The following is a 21,480-nucleotide window of genomic DNA, read 5'->3' on the forward strand; positions in this document are numbered from 1 at the left end:
CAGCATTTGTCAACCCTTAACATGACTAGAACAGCTTGGAAAAAAAAATCTGCACCTTTCAGGACAGGGGTTCGAGACACAGGGGAGGCACTTGCTGGTGAGGTTGCACAGACAAAAGCAGCTCTGTCTAGAGCTGTTCTAATCAGTACAACGTTATGTGGCTGGGAAGACATTCCCCCACTAAAGCAACATGTTTAAAAAAAGAAAAGGTCTTCAGCTTTCAGTACATGGGTCCTCACACGCAGCATCCAGATCAGGGGCTCGATAGAGGGGAGGGACCTCCTGATGTAGTCCTGTAGAGGCGTTGAGAATTGCAGTGCTAGGTTAGTGTTCTGGCCATTCATAATGAAATTCATGATCAGCATAACTACAGCCACTGAGCTCAAGGACAAGCCCATTTCTGAACACTATAGCATGCAGTGAGATGGAGAAAGACTACAGCTGACAGCATCATGATTTATACCCATTACACTTCACAAAAGTGTCATTCCGAAGCAACTAATTTAAAAGGGTACGTTGTTGGGAGAGTCGGTCAGGCATATCGTCAAAGCATACTGCACACACAAAAACAAGGACGTGGAGGTACAGACAAGCGTAGAGCAACTAACAAGCAACCAAAGCTGCTAACCCACACAGAATAGAGAAAAGTGCTCTTTTAAACCCGAATGCCATTTAAGCTCCACAAGCAGAGGTCCACAATGGCAGCCACCTTTTTCGTACGAATGAGCACAATATTTCATGCTGGATTTGCCACCTGCTGCCACTGAACAAAAACTATGGCATTAAACGGGCATAAAAGTTACAGCTGTAGAAAACTGTAGCACTGCATCCATCCCTTCTCAGGCATGTAGCCAGAAATTTTTTTCAGGAGGCACCAAAATTGATAATTTTGCCAAGCAGGAGAGGCGAGGAATACCCATTAGGAACACTGACAAGAGAGCATAGCATGCCCCCTATGGAATAAGTCTGCCAGGGAAGCTGCAGTATTTATTTCTCTACTGAATACTGTAGGCCTAAGCCCAAGCAAAAAGAGCATATACAATAAAAAAAGCAGATGAACGTCAAAAGCAGTTAGACCAGAAAATGAAAATTAAATAAAAAAGTAGAAAATTTTCGTACCTTTTGGCTGCATTCTTGACACGGGCTGAACAATTTTTCAGCCATGCCATTACACCATCTTGTATATCTTTTAATGTCGCTTGTGACATGCTTTGCATCTGGCTCACTGCTTCTGCAGATAAACAGTAAATTGTGGACATTTTTAGAAATATATGTACATTACATGTCATGCTTAAAAGGAATACGAGAAATGATTGAATTTGCTCCTAATGCGGATAAAAGTAGGCTTCACCGTGAATCAGAAACACGGCATCAGACTTCCTCTCGAGCACTTTGTGGTTTATTTTTCCCCACTTCTGGAAAAAGCTACTTTTCTCAAGTTACAACCTGGTTTAACCATTTCTCGTGTCATGTCAGCAAATACCTGCAACAATTTTTTTTAAAAGTGCAGTCGATTTAATATTCTGAACAAGAAGTGAACTGGAAATCAAATTCGGCTCACTTAAAGGAAGCCTTGTTATTACACTGCAGTTCATATTACAGATTCCTCCACACACTTTCAAGGTAATAAATGTTCAGTTGAAACAAATTTCCATTACTTTTTAATCAATGGTTTGGCACCTTGCCGCAGTCATGGCTGGCTATATAGCTGTATGAATTTTCATACATTCTAGTACTATTGTGATTCTTGAACAAAAGGAAATCTGGCTGTGTACAGGTGTGGCACTATTAAGCACACAGCCTTGGACACACGAAGGCACACCCATGTCACATGGGAGCATGCCATGCAGCCTGGTCTGCAGCTCATCTCTAGCGATGACGACCATGGCCCAGCTCTGCTGCAGTCCGACACAACCAGGAGTGTGATAAGCAGCGTGGGACTGGGTCAGTCTGCTGCTAAATGACATGCATTCTCTTTCGATGCCTATACTCTACATGGAGAGCTCAAGTTTACTGTGTTGCAACGACTACAAGGTGGTTTTGGAAACGCAAGAATTAAATACACCTATTACACCAAAAAATTTAATACACCTAAAGTACAGTCACCCACATACTTGTCTAGAGTGCTGGATCAACAAGCTCTATTGAGCATTATTCATCACTGTCTTAGTGTATTATTTTTTCAGACCCCGAGAAACTAGTTAAAATTATTGCAAACAACTACGCACAAAAATGTGTTCTATACACCACTCATAACTGACAGCATTGTACTCTGTAGTGCGTGGCTCAAGTGCTTGCAACAGGCGTGTGGACGACAGTACAAAAATCTCCCAGACTGTGGCGACTGAATGTGCAAATTAAAAAGCTACTCCATTTCAGTTTATAAGCTTACTAGTTGAAATCGCTGACTTCACTTCTAATATTCACTATTACTGACAATACCTCAGTTCATTTTTCTAATCTGAGTATTATTACTCCTTCACTACAAACACTTCATCATTTGCCCACCATAATCTCGAATCAATTTATTTTGCATTAAAAAAGTCAATTAGAACATTCCAACCAGATGAGAATTTAAGGCATACCGGCCTTATGCTTCAAAAATAAAGATAAAGGTGGATCTTTCCTGGTTATCCCTTTTTGCTTAATTTAGTGAAACTAAGCCCCATACAGCATTCACCGGAGTTTAAAAAAATCAAACCCAGAAGAAGCCAATTTACATAGCAATTCATCCACCTTAAGGCTTCCATTAGCAGAGAGCCATGTTACCTTGTTTGCCCCATGACGCACTAAATATACAGTTTAACATTATTATTTCACTAAAGAAAGAGGCTAAGGACTCACTCTGAACAACAACGAAAAGGCGCAGGTCGGCAAATGCTTTTTTCCCCCTTTTGGCCGTAGAGGCTGAATTTTTGGCCAAGTTCATTTGTCAAAAGCCGTGCCAGTATGAGCGCTGTCGCTGAATGCGGGTTGTTTCCGCCCGCACTGGCAAGCTGACTGACCTGCATAAAGAACCTGGTAAGCCAGAAAAACATCCATTTTTCGAAGTAGCCACAGCTGTGTACCTGCACTAAAAAAATTCCTCATACAGGTATCTAAAGCATCCAAATGGATTAAATAATAATGAAAGTAAAGCTGCCTCAACAACAACAAAAAAGAAAACTAATGCACAGAGGAAATATGCAAGACTAAGCACTGCTTGCATTATTTTTAATGAAGCACAAGGTATTGATTTCACATTTCTAGGTAAATGAGGTTAGGTATGGTTGCTGCTGCCAAACATTACAACTCAATTATTTTCATCTTAATTGCAGTGGAGTGGAAGGTGCAAACACAAGATGACATCTCTGAGCATACTCTTCTCATGTGCTCACCAGTCAACTTAAGAGGCAAGAAATCTGCCTTGAGCTTGTTTCCACTCCACTGCACACAACTTCCGAGAGGGAGTTTAACACTATCCACTAAAATCTAAAACTCATGTGCAGCTCAATTAACTGATGTTACCTGCATGCAAAAAATGTTTAAGCAAACGAGTTTAATTATACCATCTCAGTACACAGTGCCTAGCTCGCCTCCAGCTTTTTTCAATCTCAACGACATCCTGTTCAGTTTTTAAAGGCAGCATGGCAATGATGTTGTCTGCGCAGCCCTGGTGCACTTCTTTCACAGAAAGCATTCTCTTTATAGCCCTGACTTCCTTCTTGAGAACACACAACTCTCGCAGGACAAGCAGAGAGGTATCTGGAAAAGCAACAATAAAGCCATAAAAATGGGCGCACAAACACCTCCAGAATGCGACTGTCCTCGCTCACAAGGTTCTGTATTTCAAATCAATGAACATTTGTTTTTTTTTAGCACATGCATGCCTTACGCTCCAATTTTTTACCTGCTTGTTCTGAAAATATTAAGAATACTGTAACTGCAAACAGCAGACTATTCAATACGTAGCCAGGCATTATTAATGATGCTGCACATTTGTTGATGGACTACGCATCTCCGCCTCCATCTTATGCAGAAAGGGTACAAAGCTAGGTCACATGGAGTTGCTAAGCATGTCTTGAAACCTAATGGCGTTCAGTGAAGCTAAGAAAGCCGAGAGCCCGAGGGTTAGTCTGCGAAATGCCCCTGCTGAGTCACCCTTGGCTTGCAAACAGAAAAAAAGCAAAGTAATGAAAGACACAAAATGAAATTTGATAGTAAATTTGTTACATTGTTACACATACCTTGTGCAGAGCAAGGCACCAAATCATGTTGGCCACTGCCAGGATGTGACTCCACAACAGGTGACTGCACGGGCACTAATATTTAAAACGCACAAAAATCCGTATTTAATCATAAACTTTCTGAAAAAGTTTCTCATGCAAAGCAAACTTATGAATCTGTTCTGATGTGGATGTTTGCCATTAGTAGGCAGCATGTGGTAACCCTTACTCTGTGTACTTTTGCAATCCTGATGCCCTACAGGTCATTAAACTTTCATTTATAAACCTGCTGCAAGCAAGAGAGCATTATGTTTTAGATGTGTTTTTTGCAGAGTCTGATATTTCCTTGTCACAAATCCTTGAAAAGAGCTGCACTGCACTTTCTTGACAAAGCTGAAGTTTTGGTTAATCTTGCATATTAAGCCTCCTTAAAATGTAACCTATAATAGCAAACTAAACTCCTGTTTGGGCTTAGTTCTTTCATGTTGCGTACTGCCAAGCACTTTAAATATTTTATTTACCTGATGGCACTATATCCAAGCAATTAAATTTAAGACACAAAGCTTTAACCATTTGTTAGGAGCATGCAAGCAAATACCATTCTAACCTGAATGGCCTTGATGACTTGGAGGAGACTGAGTGGCAACTTCTGAACCGCGTTCCTCGATAGGCTCTGCAGGGGCAGTTTAATTCATGTCGCGGCCATTTCGTGGCATATATACGCCACGAAATGCGCGCGACATGAATTAAACTGCCCCTGCAGAGCCTAGCAGAGCCAGCAGCGTGAACGGCGGGGCTAAGACAACGAGAAGCACGACTTTCGTAGTCCGCGAGCAAACGAATCCGTCTACAGCATGCCAACGGCATTAGCTGCGAAGAAAGACTGCTGTCGCTCGCTCTTCACAACAAATCCTCCGAAAAAAATGCGGCTGATAACTCAAGAACGGCAATTCACATAGTAAAGACGGGGATCCCGCTCATTATCAATGTTTTCCCGGCCGATCCTATGCCTGCAGCGAAACCTTTCGGCAAGCCGCATTGCTTTTTCCGGACTGAATGACGAAAAACCTTTGCCCACTGCCTCTTCGGTTGAAGCAACCGTAAGCGTAACGGAAACTCGGCGTCGCCGCAAGTCGGTATGCCGCAACGCGTAGACGTCAAAGCTGGCGAAACGCTTCCCGCCATGCTTCCCGCCAAACAGCGCGCGCTGGATGGATGGATGGATGGATGGATGGATCAACGTAGGGATGGATGGATGGATAGGAGCGCTCCTTTTGAAACGGGGTGGTGGCAATTGTCATCATGCTAACACGTGACCACAGCGCCTCAGCCAATGGGAGGCTCGATCCGGCCGCGCTCTAGGCGACAGGAACCGGAAATTTCAAAGCTTCTCGCTACTTCCGCTCTTTTTCGTCAAAGGTGTGGGCGTGCGGGGGTGCGGGCGCGAAAACTCACACTTGTAGTTCCGTGTTCGGCGAAAGTAGTGCGTTGTATGTGCGTATGTTCACGCTCATTGGTGCGAAATGCAGCGACTGTGTCAGTGTTACTGTTTTCCCAAGTCGGCAGCGTCCGCATAAGTTTTCTTCTTTTGAACTCCACGTTCGAACATATTCTGGCGCGCTCTTTGTTGGAGCAGTAATAACAATAATACGGCCGGGCGTTGTCAGAGAGTGTTCGAACGTTGCAAAGCGACTTGTCAAGAGAAGATTGGCGGCTAAATTGGTAAGTCAGTGTACTACAGTCATTGATCCTCGACTACGAGAAAAAAGAAATGGCCCATCCACTACGGAGCTTGCATCTGACTTGGCCAACACGTGATCCCTTTGAATATCCTGTGTACCAGTGTTGAAAAGTCGCGTTGTATATCTAACTGCAATTTCGCTGTTCGTTTGATAACCGCCGCGGTGGCTAAGTGGTTCCGACGCTCGGCTGTTGGCGCGAAAGACGCGGGTTCGATCCCGGACGCGGCTGCTCCATCAATTTTGATGGAGGCGAAATTCAAGGGGCCCGTGTACTGTGCGGTGTCAGTGCACGTTAAAGAACCCCAGGCGGTCGAAATTTCCGGAGCTTTTCACTACGGCTCCCCTCATAGCCTGAGTCACTAAATCAACAAATCAAATGATAAGTTTGATATATCGGGACTGCTCCAGGGTCGTCACTAGGGTGAACGGCATCCGGTGCGGTAGTTTAGTTGTGCACCGCCTCCCCCCTTATTTCGAAAATGAAAAATTTTTTTTTTTCAGGAAACGAAATGGCATACTAACTGTCTTACATATATCGCGGTGGACACCCGAACCGCGCTGTAATGGAAGGGATAAAGGAAGGAGTTAAATAAGAAAGGAAAATAGAGGTTCCCTATGTAGTGGAGGGCTCCCGAATAATTTCGACCACCTGAGGATATTTAACCTGCACTGACATGGCACAGCACACGGGCGCCTTTTGCACGTGGCCTCTGTGCCTGTTTTGCTTTGGAAGTCGCTTTGAGCTATTACGCATGAAAGGTATTGGACCAAAGCATCGCATGGAAGACCTATTTACAAAATATAGGCTTATGTAGCCGAATAGCCAACAGGAAGGGGCGCCCAGTACATGTACTGCTATTGTCATCCTCTCTGCTTGCACCTATAGACCGTGACAAGACCCTCCGGTGACAACACATTCCGGGTGCTTAGCTGGAAGCGCATCGCCTCAGCTTGTGTGTAGGTGGGTGAACAATGTCGGAAAATTGAGCAATTACATAGGCCATATCAGTCACCTGAAGGAGCACTCGGGAGTCGCCCATGTAGCGGGAATATAGCTTTTTAGGCCCAGTGAGATAGGCACCACAGGAGGACAAGGTAGCCTGGAAGGACGTGGACTTTCCTATGACGGCAGTCATAAACCAGCTGCTCATTAGTTTGTGACGAGGAGAGACGGGCGCTGGCAAATTGGCACGTGAGCTAGCTCCGCTTGCATGCAGTGGCATGTGCATACTGTGTTGTTGATGCGCGAGCAGGCAGTACGGATGTGTCCAGGCCCTAGGACAATGTAGTGTGCATGGGGAACAAAAGATAAAATGGTAAAAGACAGCGGTGTCACAGTGGCAAACGTAACATAAGGTGGAGCAATTTCCCAATCGCTTTTGTCGGCTCAGGCCTTTGCAAATGTAAAGACCCCAGGGGGTCTGCGCCTGGTCCCATGCTGTGTGGCTCTTTATGTATCACTGGAGTTCTACTGCCTTGAAGACCCGAACTGTCGTCGTTAGGCCTGGAAAATTTAGAACTTCCCTGGATCCTACAGAAGCCCCACAACTGTGCTTAGAGGCAAACCTCTTTTGGCACTTTACTTTTGTGAAAGCCATATAAAGGAGAGTATGCCGGTCAATGTACGGTCGAGCCGTTCAGTCGGTCGATTCGAGGAATGATAGGGTGTGTGGTCAGCTTGTATTAGTTGGTACAAGAGCGGAGGACTGTTTTCGGCAGAAACTAGTGCCCTTAATCAGTAAATAATTGTCACATGAAGTACCATGCTGAAGGAAGTCCTCTTGCAGAGGAAAACTTTTAGCATTTCTATTAATACATTGAAAAGACTTTTGCGCGAAAATTTCATTGTGTAGTTGTAGTTGGGGTCACAGTTACTGTGATTTCTATAATGTGTACTTTCTTTTCGAGTGACTTTTCTGTAATGACTGCTTTTGAGTGGAAAGGACTATATTTAATTTATGTTCGTCATACTTACTTTTTGTACATTATTGATTATAAATGTCTCTCCTGATGGATTCTGCACAGGGTTTTGTTGAAACAGATTTTATTTTGCTCAAATATTGGCACAAGTGTTGTGCACAAGTTCAAACATCATGTTGAATTGTTTTCAATCTAAGTGGTTTGTATGTGTTTCTTCCTTAGTTTATGATTTGGTTATTCGTAGTGCATCGCTATCGACTTTGTTATGGGGTCAGGGGACGCAGCCAGGTACCGGTTTTGTACGTTTTGTTCCCGGCCCTTAGTTTTCTGTACTGAGAACTAAAATGTTAATAAACTCAACTCTGTAGTTAGCGCATGTTATGGCGAATGGGTTGGTATAGCGTACCTGGCTGTAGAATCAGTGACAGTGACCATCGACTTATTACCTAAGCAGGACTTCGGAAAGATACCAGCAGGTTGAAACCAACGTGATATTGGGGTTCGAGTGAATGTCAGTAGGCTGAAGCGCACAAGTGGTGACGCAAATAACAGGAGGCAAGATAGCCTTATGCATTGTGGCACGAACTGGTTCTTAAAAAACAGCTACGCACCTGTTTGTACGTACTCCACACACCAAGACTGCCAGCGGTTGGCAGGTATTTTCTCAAGACGCCTAAGCGAAGCCACTAGGGCAAAAGAAGCAGCAACTCAGACCCATTAGAGTGGATATTGCGGCAATAGTGCTGTCTAGCAAATCGTAAGGAGGAATTGTTTTCTGAGTCAAGGTCTGCAAGTAGCGATTGTCATGAGAGATCACGGCACTGTTCGTGGGTGATATTGAGAAGTTCTGGTATGAGGAAGAGAAACTAAATATGGTCCCCCTCATTGCAATCGGGTGGCACAGGGTGTAGGGACAAGCAGCCTAAGTCGTGGTGGTGTATGTGACGGTGAGCGAATACTCTTTCAAACATAATGCCCGGTGCCAGGTCAGCCCGTATCGCTTTTTTTTTTCTCTTTAGCGAAGAAAGCCAGAAGGGCACAATTGTTGGTCAGGACTGAGAAATGCCAACCGAACAGAGAACGGTGAAAATTGGCAGCAGCCCAAGCAAGCACCGAACATTCACATTCATTCATGTACAATAAAAAATTCCGCTCGGCAGGTAGCATAGTAATGACGAGTTCATGGTTCTGCCATTGTTTGGCTATGACAGCACCAGCACTGTGTTTGCAGGCGTGGATGAGAACTTGAGTTGTGGGTGATGCATCGAAATGAAAAAAAAATTGATGGCAAGTTGATGGATTGATTTTTTTTATTGCACACCTCAAATTTTCCAAATAGGCACAGTGCATTACCAGTAATAACTCCTACTATGATGGCATAGCATTTGAAGTGCTGTTGCTATGCATAACATTGCAACCTAAATCCCAATGCATCAAAACCATATTTAAGTGGTCTTTATTTGCAAAGATTCTTGTTATTGCTAATGAGTTGCAAGAAAATTTTTTTAAGTGGAAGCTTCAAAGCTTCAGTTTTCTGCATGCATAAAAAGCCCCTGCATGCAAATGTCAAAGTTGCCTGTTCTCTTGTTTCATGGAACTTTCTGCCTTGCAAGTGCAGAAATTGCTTTTGTGCTATTTGTGTGACTTTTCCTACATAAACTGGTCACCTGCATTAGGTTCTCAGTATTTTTTACACGGCACTAGGTTATCAGGTGAATGCGATTTTGCTGTGGGCCTTTTTTCATCTTCCCACTGTGCATAGCAAATCTATCCTGCGTGCAAGACTCATTGGGTATATGCTAACTGCTTGTGAATCTAGCCTAGAAGCTCATACACCCAAAACAAGGTGACTCACAAGAACATAGCAGCGTCTCCAGGTATGGTGGTGATATACAGGCACTTTACCTGAATTTATTAATCGACAGAAAACGAACTCACTAGTGCTAACAGTGAGATGCTTTTCTGACTTTCGAATGTTCGGATACCTCTAACTTCTCTTCAGCACATGCCATCTTTGTGTGCTCTGTGCCGTACTAGCTTGCCCAGATACAATGTAGACTAGGTCCAGCTTCCAGGGTTTGGAAATGAAGCTAGCTTTATTAGTAGTAGTAGTAATAGTAGCACAGCAATATTAAGTTGTTCTAGTGACAAGTCATTTGTACGTTCTCATGAAATGGATTGAGCAGTTAACCGTACACATATTTAATTTTGTTTTTTGTCGCACTATGGCACATTGCTCTGTTCATTTTTGCAAGCATGGGAGTGTGTAAACAATCGCTAGGAGGCAGTGGCCCCAATTCCCTGGAGCCATGTTTTTTGACATCTAATATAAAGTCAGCATTTTAGTTTGGTTTTAAGTTTAGATGTTGCAAATATAGCAGCATGAAAGCTACTTCTCTGTTAAAAGCATACTTGAGTGCAGAGCGATAATAAGGGAGTAATTACTCATTGGCGTCCACCCAAGCGCAGCCATACGGCTGCAAAGGAAAGCTACACAGCTTTCTCAGAAACTTCGTAGTTAAAAGAAAATTCGTCCTGGTCCATGGTTCGAACTTGGGACCACCGCTTCACCAGAGCAGTCGTTCTACCAACTGAGCTAACCGGGACGGTAAGCTTATGGTAGGGCGAGAGGGAATTGATCAATAACTCGAAGTGGGAACAGTTTTGGTCAAATGTTTAGGGGAATCCCCTATTATTATTATTCTTTTGAATGCATATAAGAGTTTTCCGACTGGATGTAGCCCCTTGAATCCAGTCAGCTCAGTGCAAGTACCTGAATTGTTCTGCAAGCACTGCAATGACCCAGTTCTACTGCTGTCCACATTCACCTTTGGTATCCCTATTCTCATGAAACACTGCAGTAATTACCCTTCTTGGTCTTGCTTCCAGATTTGCACCGTGTGGCCTGAGCTTGTCGCAGTTCCAGTTGTGTAGATGTGGGAAGTCTTAAAGAGATATGTATGGATTGTGGTAAGAGTATGTCTGGGGTATATTTCTTTTCTTTTCTTTTCGGGTTGTAAGCAAATCTTCTGAGATTTCCGACAAAGTGCGAAACACCACTCCATAAATCAAATTACTTCCAGCCAGAACATTGTCACTTTCTTCCTTTTACACTGCAGGCGAAACTGTTTCACTGTGTCTTGGAATTTTCTGTTGTGCATCGGAACATTCATAGATTTGAGCAGAAGTGCTACATGATGCTTGCGAACATGATAGTATTTCTATGGATTTACATTGGATATCCTTATCTTGATTTCACAGCTCCTCTTCTCCTCCAGCTGTTTTATACTTTTCCTTACCAGCAGTAGTGTTCCTGAGGTGCGGTGTTTGCCAAGATGGTGGTGCATTTGCCCAGAAAAAGTTTTGTAATAATTGTATCATTGTTCTTTACAGGTATTGTAGCTGCACAATGCACCTGGACTCTGCAATACCCCTGCTCGAAGTGTGAAAATTTGACACCAGATTGAATTTTTTTTTTTTGCATAGCACTTTACTCTGAGCTAGATGTAACCTTCCTATTAGCCTGTATTGTGCTTGGGATGGCTCACAGGGAATGTGTTCCACAGGCGAGTTGCATCAAGGTGTATATAAACTAGTAGTGAAGCTTGCCTAATAGGTCATAGCACATCCGAAACGCACCTCGAGCCTTACCAGTTTCTCTTGGTAGAAGCAGTTAACCTGACCAATTGAGAGGCTATAAAAAACTGAATTTATGAGTGCAAACATTTTGGGCAAGGATTACAAAATATTTTCCCAAATTCACTGTTCAATGTCATGTTTTCCGTCTTGTAGATTAATTTTTTCCTTTTGTACATTCTATCTCTGCCCTCTCAGTTGCGCCAGACTGCCAATATGTTGTTTAGCCAATATGCCAATATTGCCAATATGTTGTTTAGACTAGGTCTGGCAGTCGCTGTTTGCAAATGAACCTGACCTAAGAGTAATATCAGCAGCAATGATAGCAGTAATAGTAATAATCTCTATTCAGCTGGATGTGCTTGTCGTATCCAATTACCAGTTAAGTAGAGCTGCATGTGACATTGTTTTTCTAGCACACATGATGCATTACTCAATTTTCGCAGGCATTCAAGCTAACATGAGGAAAACAAAGAGAAAAGCTTTGCAGCAAAATATGCCTCAAGGCAACTACTCTGCCTGACAGTTGTTATCTAAAACGGCATGTTTTGGCAATTTTAACTTGTAATGATTGTGGGTACAGTGGGCCACTTCAAGTTTTTTGCTAATGGTACTTCTGTTGCTGTTTTATGTGACTGAGTGGCAACTAGGCTTTGGGCGAGTGTTCCTGTAAGACATGCACATAAATGCACATAGACAAGAGTGAGTTCAAGCTTCATGATTGCGGTTCATAAAATATGCTATGTTATTGCACTTTCATACCATTTGGAATCTTTCCCCACAGCAATGTATAGGATCAAAATGTCCTGAAATGAGCCTGAGTTTATGCCGCGCTGCCTGAAGAAATGATTTGTCTTGTTGCTGTTAAATTTGTATAAATATGACTGTCTGGCCACTTTATTATGATTGTTCTTTTTGAATCAGATTTGCACTCTGAACATCAATGAGAGACGGTGTATGAGTGTTCGCCGCGGTGGCTTAGTGATTATGGTGCTCGGCTGCTGACCTGAAAGACGTTGGTTCGATCCCGGCCGTGGTGGTCGGATTTAGATGGAGGCGAAATTTAAGAGGCCCGTGTACTGTGTGATGTCATTGCATGTTAAAGAACCCCAGGTGGTCTAAATTTCCGGAGCCTTTCACTGCAACATCCCTCATAGTCTGAGTTGCTTTGGGACGAACGCCCGTAATCCAAACCAGTGTATGAGTGTCAGGTGTGTAAACAGTTCGACGGTGGTGAGGACCCAAGCTCTTAGACTGCCTGTTTCTAATAATGTAAAAAAATCTAGGATAATTCTGGAAAATTTTATAATAAACTTGGAAAATTACTCATATTAGAGTCGCATCCCAATATAAAAAGCAATTTTACCATAGCAGTTGCAGAGTCTTGCCAGCTTAAAGGTGCAGTGAAGTGGAATCTGAACTCGTCTTTTTGCAGTGGGAACTCAATCTACACGTTCCGAGCATTCTTAGAAACTTCGATTTATTGCCCTGTATGGCCGATTTCCCTAATTAAATCGGATTAACGTCTGGCTCCCGCCTTTATTTTTTGAATTCGCCCCGTACGATGAGCGGAGTCGACCAATGGTTGGAATCCCTTTCAGCCAGCTCCGTGGAGGCTTTGCTTTCACTTTATTTTGTTTTTTAGGTTTCCGTGAATAAGTAGTTTCATTCGCAGATATTATCGCCGCAAAATAAGTGCAAAGAAATAAAAATACGCATGGACTATTTGCTTCTACGGATTACTACGTATTACTCCGCTGATGGCAGAGCGGCAAGCCGCCACGGGACTGGGTGAAAGGCACTCCACGCATTGGTCGACTCCGCCAACCAAACTGGGAGAATTAAAAAAATAAAGGCGAGAGCCGGACGTTAGTTTCATTTAATTAGGGAAATCGGCCAAACAGGGCAATAAATCGAAGTTTCTAAGAATGTTCAGAATGTGTAGATTGGGTTCCTGCGGCAAACAGACGAGTTCAGATTCCTCTTCAGTGCACCTTTAAGCATCCATATCGCATGCGCTATGTGCGGGGTTCGATCTAGTGCTGCTGGATACCCACCAGTGATGCGATAGGTACAAGCTTTCCACTGACCTGGTGCTATCTGGGTGGCCTGGGCGATCAGGTCATGCTTGTCGTCCTGTGCTAGACAGGACGGAATCCCACTGGGACGGGGAAGAGGTAGGGTATGGGGGGTACTGAGAGAGGACTGGGGAATGCATAGAGGGTTGGATGTGCTCCTCAAAAACATTGATTTGCAGTGTAGCATGCATGTGGGTAAAGCAAATTGGTGGCATGACCAGCACTGTCTGTATTTATGTGTGTCCATGCTCGCTTCACGGCAACATTATCGTGACTAAAAAGAAGAAAAAATATTTGAAGTAGTAAAGGCAAATCTAAATGCACACCCATCAGGTTTCTGACTCAACTGGGCGCAGGTGGCTTAAAATGCCAATTACTTTGGTAAGGATTCACATTGTTATTTCGTTACTATGCTTACCTTAAATTTATACCTTGCGCATCAGCCAAAGCTATCTCAGCTTAAGGTGCGAGGTTACACTAAAAAAACTGTTTTTTTAATATAGCCACAGAACTATGATAACCTTTCTTTTTCTGATTAAGCATATATTATTCAACTTATCCAACTATCTAAAGCACAAAAATTGGTTCAATTCAATTTTTTGCAGTTAATTTTTCTCAAAAGTATGTTAAAACAGCTAGTCGCGCTAGAAGTGATAACTACTGGAAAGCTGAACTGAGGAAAATTTTGGCATTTGTATAGCTGGATGTGTGACCTCATATTTCTTGAGAGTAAACTTCTTGCACCCCACTTTTTATCATCTCCAATAAGTCCACTGCCACCAAAAATTTTCCCAATCAACCCTATCCTGTGCCAGCGGCGGCCACCTTATAACCTCATCTGCCCTCTTGACCTGATTCTTTCTGCTGTGCTTGCTTTGTCTCTTAATCCAGCCTGTTACCCTCAATGATAATCGGTTAGCTTGCCTTGACGTTACACGAGGTGCCCATGCCTGTTTTGTTGTTTAGACTAGAATGGTTTAGCTTCAGTTAATAACATTGTAGCTGAAATAACAAAGCCGGCATAGGTCAAGGAAAAAACACAATTGTGTTTTTCCGTAAAGCACGTGTCGTTGCATAAAGCATGGGTTGCAAGCTCCCGTGATTTACGTGCAGCATTGCAAAAATCTAAGGTCATCTTCATCGCACTGTCCCTTGGAGATTTCTTGCCGTGAGAATCCGCTGGCATTGTTAACATAAAGCTCTTTGCATTATAATGCTCTTGTAACATAATGCTCTTTGCGTTATGTTAGCATTATCATAGCATGCTATAGCGGAAGCCCGTAGGCAAGAGATGACCTAAGGAACAGTAGGATGACATAAATCATTTTTGGAAAACAGACTTTGTAGATATTACAACTGCCGTATGTAAGACAAATTATTGGTCTGTGCATAGTCATATTCTCTCTATGTATATGTCTAGACTATGTAGACTGGGCATACTTACAGTATGCACAAATATTTGGTAAATGTCGAGCTGGATGTCTGCACTACGTACTATACCTCGGACTGGACACTAGTTTTGTGGTGTAGGTACGTAGATTTTTGGTAAACTACTAAAATGGATGTCTAGTGGAGGTGTCTGATGTCCAGCGTAAATATCTCGATGTCCATGTGACGTTTGATGGTTTACGGGGTTGTAAAATGGGCCTTTGACCCCACCTTGGACAGATGAAGATACTTTGTGCCATGGCACTCATTGGCCATGGCATAGTCCTTCAATGTTTTTCTGGTCACGAAACTCCGGCCAAAGTTTCATATAGGGACACTGCGTGCCACTAGTGGCACGGCGGTTGGCGAGGGGTCACAAGTCGCTGCACGAGCCTGCTCGCAGCGGCTGATTTGCGGCCAACAGGCTCATATTCGCTTGGTAGTTGTGCTTTCTGGAGATCGGTATTTGGGCTTGGGATGGACGCTACTTTACTGGTTATAACATGTAAGCTTGGTTGCAACATCGAGACACTAAAAACCCTGTGCGATCGATGACGGCCACTAGTAAACCTTGTTAGCGGCTGTTTTCTGGCAAACAATTAACGCGCTTGCTTGCTCTCGTTGCTTTTTACAAAAGAGCGATTTTTGTACATTGGTCCAGCCTTTGCATTGATTTTTACCGCAACTTGCCTACAACGCCATTCTGGAAGATCTAGCTTAGCGATCAGTAACATATCTATATATGTCTGGGTTGCACCTGTCTTGGCCGAGTCCTCTCTTTCATCTAAGTGCACAAGGCTGCTTAGGGCTGGCGTTTACCTTGTGACAAATACTGCAACCTCAGTAATGCTGAGAACAAGACGTTCTGACGGCATTTTAAGAACGGGTGTGCGCGCTACAAAAGTGATCACATGACGAATGCGCAGTAGTTTGATGGTGTTATCTCAAATTTTTTTTTTTTTGCTGACATTTTCGGAGGTGGCATAGCCAGCTGCATGAAGACTATTCCTACATAAGCCATTTATTTGCACTTTGTCACGCTGTGACTACGGAGGCGCTGACAAGTGCAAAGAAATTGTGAATTTTTGTTTTTCATTGCTCGTGTGCCGGCTTCGCTCTACCAAAATAAGAGACAAGCTCTGAGTGGCCACACAGTAAACCAAAATTAAGCAACGACAGAAATCACGAAGAAACATGTACAAAAAATACAAAGCGCTAGGGGCTAAATGTGGTTAAACCGAGCAGATGTGCGAACGAACGCATGTGTTTAGCCTTTTTGGCTCATGGTTTTGCTTTGCTTGGTGATAGGCACGTCTGGCAACAATAATTGACTGAAGTTATGCTACGATCGAGTTTAAGCTGGTCTGATGTGTTCGTTCCGAAGGTGGAAGTTGAAGACGACGGCGTACAATGCGGCAAGCGCAAGAGTGTGTTGCAGTTTAGTTTTTTCCTGTTTGGGTCTGCACGAAACCCTGGCCAATCTCCCACCGTGGGTATGTGCCATTGTTTTTAAAGCAACAACAACAGCACGAGGCGTGATGGGCTGCTGCGATAGCACAGTGCTCTCGTGGATCCCATTTTAAATTTGAAGAGTGTTGAATTTTCATTGTTTGCATCCTGTATGTATACTGGCTATTGAGAGAAATTGTTTTGCAAATCAAAGTTAATTGTTGGGTTTTATGGGGTTTAGCATCCCGAGTTGACTCGGGCTATGCATGATGCCGTAGTGGAGGGCTGGGGATAATGTCGACCACCTGAGCTTCTTTAACGTGCCCTGACATCGCACAGTGCATGAGCCTGTAGCATTTCATCTCTATCGAAATGTGACCATTGAGTGTGAAATTGAACCAGCATGTTTCAGGTTGGCAGTCGAGCATCATAACCACTGAGCCAGAGTGGCAGCTTTGAATAGAGATGGAACAGTTTGGCTGATGATAATTTTTCTTTTTCCTTTCTTTTTTCAGGTCGTAAGCCCATCTTCTGGTATCTTCAATGAAGTGCTAATCCCTATTCCATCAAATTGACTACTTTTGTACAGATTATTTTGCTTTTATTTTTACTGTAGTGCAACTTGTTAAATTGTGTCTTAGCACTTGCTGTGATGAGCATTGTCACATTCCCAATTTGCTGTAATAATCTGTGGCTGATCAGTTTTGTACTTCAAGTTTGATGTCATGCTTTGGCAACTCTCCAATATTTATAAATTTTGCCCCACATATTTTATCTTTACTTTCACTAAAGCAAATGCTCGCCTCCCATCTCGCACCTTCCCTACAGGTAGGATTGCAGCTTTGTGTCAAGGTATTCCTCAGATGCACGATGTACTTTTTGCACATTTTCACGAAGATAGTTGCACATGCTCAGAGCACCTTTTGTGATGACCAAACTGACATTGTTAATGGATGCAATAGTTGGTAGAAAGATTGTAGAACTCTGACAATCAAGTGGATAGCGTCGGTGCATTGTCAGGTGTCTCGGTGCTGCAGCGTTGAAACCACGCTTGTCATGTGCATGTCATGCTATTACGGTGATTGTTTGAGAGTCTGCACTTTTGTGGTCTTATTTCTTTGATGAGGTTTGAGCAGTGACACCTTGCATATATCCAATTTTTGGATTTAAAACAATAAAATGAAAAAAGCAGAGCAAAGGGCACACCTTGAGTTGTCCATTTTTTTTTCTGTTCTATATATTTCCAGTACTGTGGTGTTGCATTCTAAATAGTTCGCACAACAAATATAGTTAACCAGCTGTCTCCAGAATCTGGCTTATGAACACTGAGGGGTGTGATTGCGTCGGGAAGCCCTGTAATATATGCCGCTGTTCAGACATCGTTCTATGCCGTGATTTGCCATTGAAACTCGTGGAATAAAATTTCCTTGCACAGACGTGAAGTGAGATATATTGTGCCTTGAACTGTAAGCAGTGGAATCCATTTATTGTTTTTTCATTTTCAATGTCCCTTTATGCTGCCACTGCATTTTATTAAGTTATGTTGAGCTTATAAATTATTTAGAGGCAGCCTTCTGCTCTTGGTGTTGCGTGTAAACAAGCATGATTATTTGAACTGCTTTAAACTTTCTGGTAAATTTTAATTTGTCTGATGTTGTCTATTATTTTTTTTATCTCCATTTCTCTGCCTTGTTTTTGCTGTTGCAAACAGATTATATGGGCCCCAAAGATTTTTTTTTAAAGTGATGTAAGCGGTGTGCGGTCTATTATTTTCACCGTAAAGTTGATCTCCAACAAATGTAATGGCTGAGAAATCAGAATGGCCCTCTTGCTGCACTGAGTGTCATCTGGGGGATGTTTTTCTTATTTTTTACCTTCTTTTTTGTGAGCTCAAGTTGGTGAAAAGACAAAGATGGGACTGACGGGGCTAAAGTCATACAGAGGCTCAGAATATTTGTAGCTCATTACATATGCAGCTGTAGTGGCATGCTGTTAATGACCTTCTATATGCTGGATGTCATGTACGTGCCAGCTAGGAAGGAAGGAATGTTTGGTGTCAGGTCTAAGCTTTATTTAACTTTGACGTGCTGACTTTGGCACCCAATGTGTCAACAACATAAGAGGGACTGATTAGAGGCACCTTCATAATTTATTTACCCTTCTTGAAGGTGGCATCAGTGTAGAACTATGGAGTGAGGCATATCTGTCGCATTCTGGTAAACTTTTTTTTTCTTTGTGCAGGCTCTGATGTCACTGATGGCAAATCCAGCTCACCAACACAAGAAAAATTGCGAGGAATGCGACGGTTCCTGTGCCATGATTGTGGTTATGCTACAACTGTCCACACAAACTTCAAGCGCCACCAGAGGAGACACACTGGGGAGCGGCCCTTTGAATGCAGACATTGCGGCAAGAGCTTCGCAGTGAAGAGGACCCTGGTAGCCCACATTTACACCCACACGGGTGAGAAGCCACACAAATGCATGCATTGCAGCAAAAGATTCACGCAGAAGGCCACCCTGATTGTGCACCTCCGTTCTCACACAGGCGAGAAACCATTCACTTGCAGTTACTGTCCCCAGGGCTTCACTCAGCAGAGCCACCTAGTAGACCACCTTCGCACCCACACAGGAGAGAGACCATACAAGTGCACCCATTGCAGCAAGAGTTTCAAAGTGAAGTCTGCACTGGTAAACCACCTTCGCATCCACACAGGCGAGAAGCCGCACCAATGCCAGCTGTGTCCCGTGGTCTTCGCAAGGAGGTCGGACCTAAAGAGGCACGTACAAAAAAAACACTAGAATTGAAAACTGCTTCATCCTCACTTTTCCTCTCGGACGTTAGCGTGTAGGCAGCAAGTATCATGAACAGCATAACCATGCAAAAGTGTCCACTATTCTATAAAGCCCTATCGTATTATTTTGCGAGCTTTCACTGGGGACCTGAAGTGAAGTTAAGGTTGTCCATCAACGTGCCTTCTAACAAAGACTATGCTGTGTTACGGTCTGCCATATTGACAAGGAACATGTTTGATTTCGGGTTGAACGATTGCAAACACTTCTGGTTCTCTGCTCATCAAAATCGGAACGGCATGAGGAAAGTGCTCTAGTCACAGATGAGTGTGTTTGTGTAGTAAAACTTCATTTTACTTACTTATAGGGGTGCTGTGTGCAACCCAGCTCATGTGTGTTTCCTGCAGCAAAGCATTTTCTAGGCTGCCTAAGAAAGCCAGAACAGAATTTTGTATGCACTTTGAATGTTCGTTTTTGTGAAATTTGCACATGAGGCATCATGAAGGTTCCTTTTTCGTCCAAGAGTGGTCTTTTCTATTTGGGCTTTGGAACTTCAAAATTTGTGTTGGGTAGGTGCTAACAAGAAGCAAAGTTTTGTCTGGAGATGATGTATTACCTTGATGCAAAGTTTCATGCTACTGTGAATGAAAGACACTGTTTCTTTGATCTTTGAGTTCTTTTTTTAAGTGTTTTCCCTGTTAGATGCTTTGCAACATATAAGAAGATTTTTGTTTATCATTTATGCTATGTGTTCTTTCCGGGTTGAAATAAAGCTGCACTATTGCTGGCATGGTTTCACACTATGGAGAAAGTAGTTGTTATCGCTGGGCTCTTTCATCTTCCGCTCCCTCCTAAGCCCAATACCAACAATTCTATTAGTAGTCATGGCAGTAGTAGAAATAATAGTACTTCAAGTAATTAACAGTATTTGAGTGCTCAGAATGTGCATGTAAAATGCATTGAGCAATTAAGCACAGTAGCTCATGCATTGAAGCGTGGGTCAGAGGTTTAAAGTAAACACTGCTTGAAGACATCTATTTTTTTATCATGATACAGTTAAAGTTACATGTAAAACATTTCTTTTAGGTTCAGATGTATACTTGGACACAGTGAAGCACTAAAGCATTTTGTGTGAATCTCAGCCTGACACTGAATGATTCTTTCCTTACGACCATAAGTATGGGGACACCTAGCAACAATGTGCACAAACTTGTTTGGTACCATGGTATGGTCTACCTTTTCTTAATTATAACAATGCTGTCATATTATTTTGCCTTTCTTCCCTACAGCCATATGGTGCTGCAGTAAGTACTAATGTCTGCCTGCACCGTGGTGCTGCCACCTCGAGCACGAATGTAATCTACTTGTTTATTTTCATAATGGTGCAGAGTTCCTTGGAAAGACTCTCTCCCTGTTCTTCTGTCTTTAAAGCATTTCTTTTTTGTTTTTGTAATTACTGGTGTCATTGTTACAAGTAGTGGTGTGACTGTTTTAACAGTTGTATTGGCTTTTTCCTTTTTCTTTTCCTGACATTGTACTTGTACAGGTGGCAAGCTTGGTCACAGCCATGTGTGTCCAGTGGACATCGGTAAAACCAGATGTAAAGCAGCATGTGAAAGCCCACAAGAAGTGAGCTGTTTCACTATCACTTTTACCTGAAGGCATTCGCATGCAAGTGAAGACGAGAATACCGTAAAAACAGCATTTATGATAATGCATCTACTCCTCCATAAAGCTCCTGCTCATTCTGCTAGCTTTCAGTGATGCACTTGTGTGCAACCTTCATGCATTGTGCTGATTGGCCAGCTTAGTTGCGGGGTCTTTTTTAATGGGGCAGTGCATGGTTTGTGTGGGTATAAATTGTATATGAAAGCTCCAAGAGAGTATGTGGTAACTTCACTGCATGTTGGGATTGTCATTTGAAAGTGTCTGAGCTTTTTAACCTCAGTTATGTGCTTCACAGTTCATCATCCTTGGCTGGTATCTACACAGTGCGTTCTTGATATTCATGGTGACCTCGGCGATCAAAAGTCAGCTGTATTACATAACTACTTGCATAGTGCTGTGTGCCTTACCACCTAGTGCTTCAGGGTTGTGGTTTGCATAGTGTAAGTATGTCTCTTTGTGAGGAAGGTTATTAGACCATCCTCGGGAGTTTGCCAGGTCGTTCTCCTCTAATTCAATGGTTTGTTTAAAGGACAGTGGCTGCAAAGTTGTGAGAACAAGAAAT

At 42.9% G+C, this 21,480-nt stretch overlaps 1 protein-coding gene across 1 annotated transcript in view; it reads left to right on the forward strand.

Annotated features, from left to right (window-relative positions):
• Window positions 1-1,844: 1,844 nt before the first annotated feature.
• Window positions 1,845-21,480, forward strand: part of LOC149336684 (uncharacterized) — a 61,972-nt gene continuing 42,336 nt past the window's right edge. The window contains exons 1-2 of the mRNA XM_089554206.1: window positions 1,845-1,944; window positions 18,700-19,237. Coding sequence (XP_089410332.1) covers window positions 1,845-1,944; window positions 18,700-19,237 — 638 coding nt within the window. The remainder of the gene's footprint in view (window positions 1,945-18,699; window positions 19,238-21,480) is intronic.

The sequence above is a fragment of the Amblyomma mixtum genome, chromosome 7, assembly GCF_055824585.1.
Source record: "Amblyomma mixtum isolate Tamu chromosome 7, ASM5582458v1, whole genome shotgun sequence".
Taxonomy (NCBI): Eukaryota; Metazoa; Arthropoda; class Arachnida; order Ixodida; family Ixodidae; genus Amblyomma; species Amblyomma mixtum.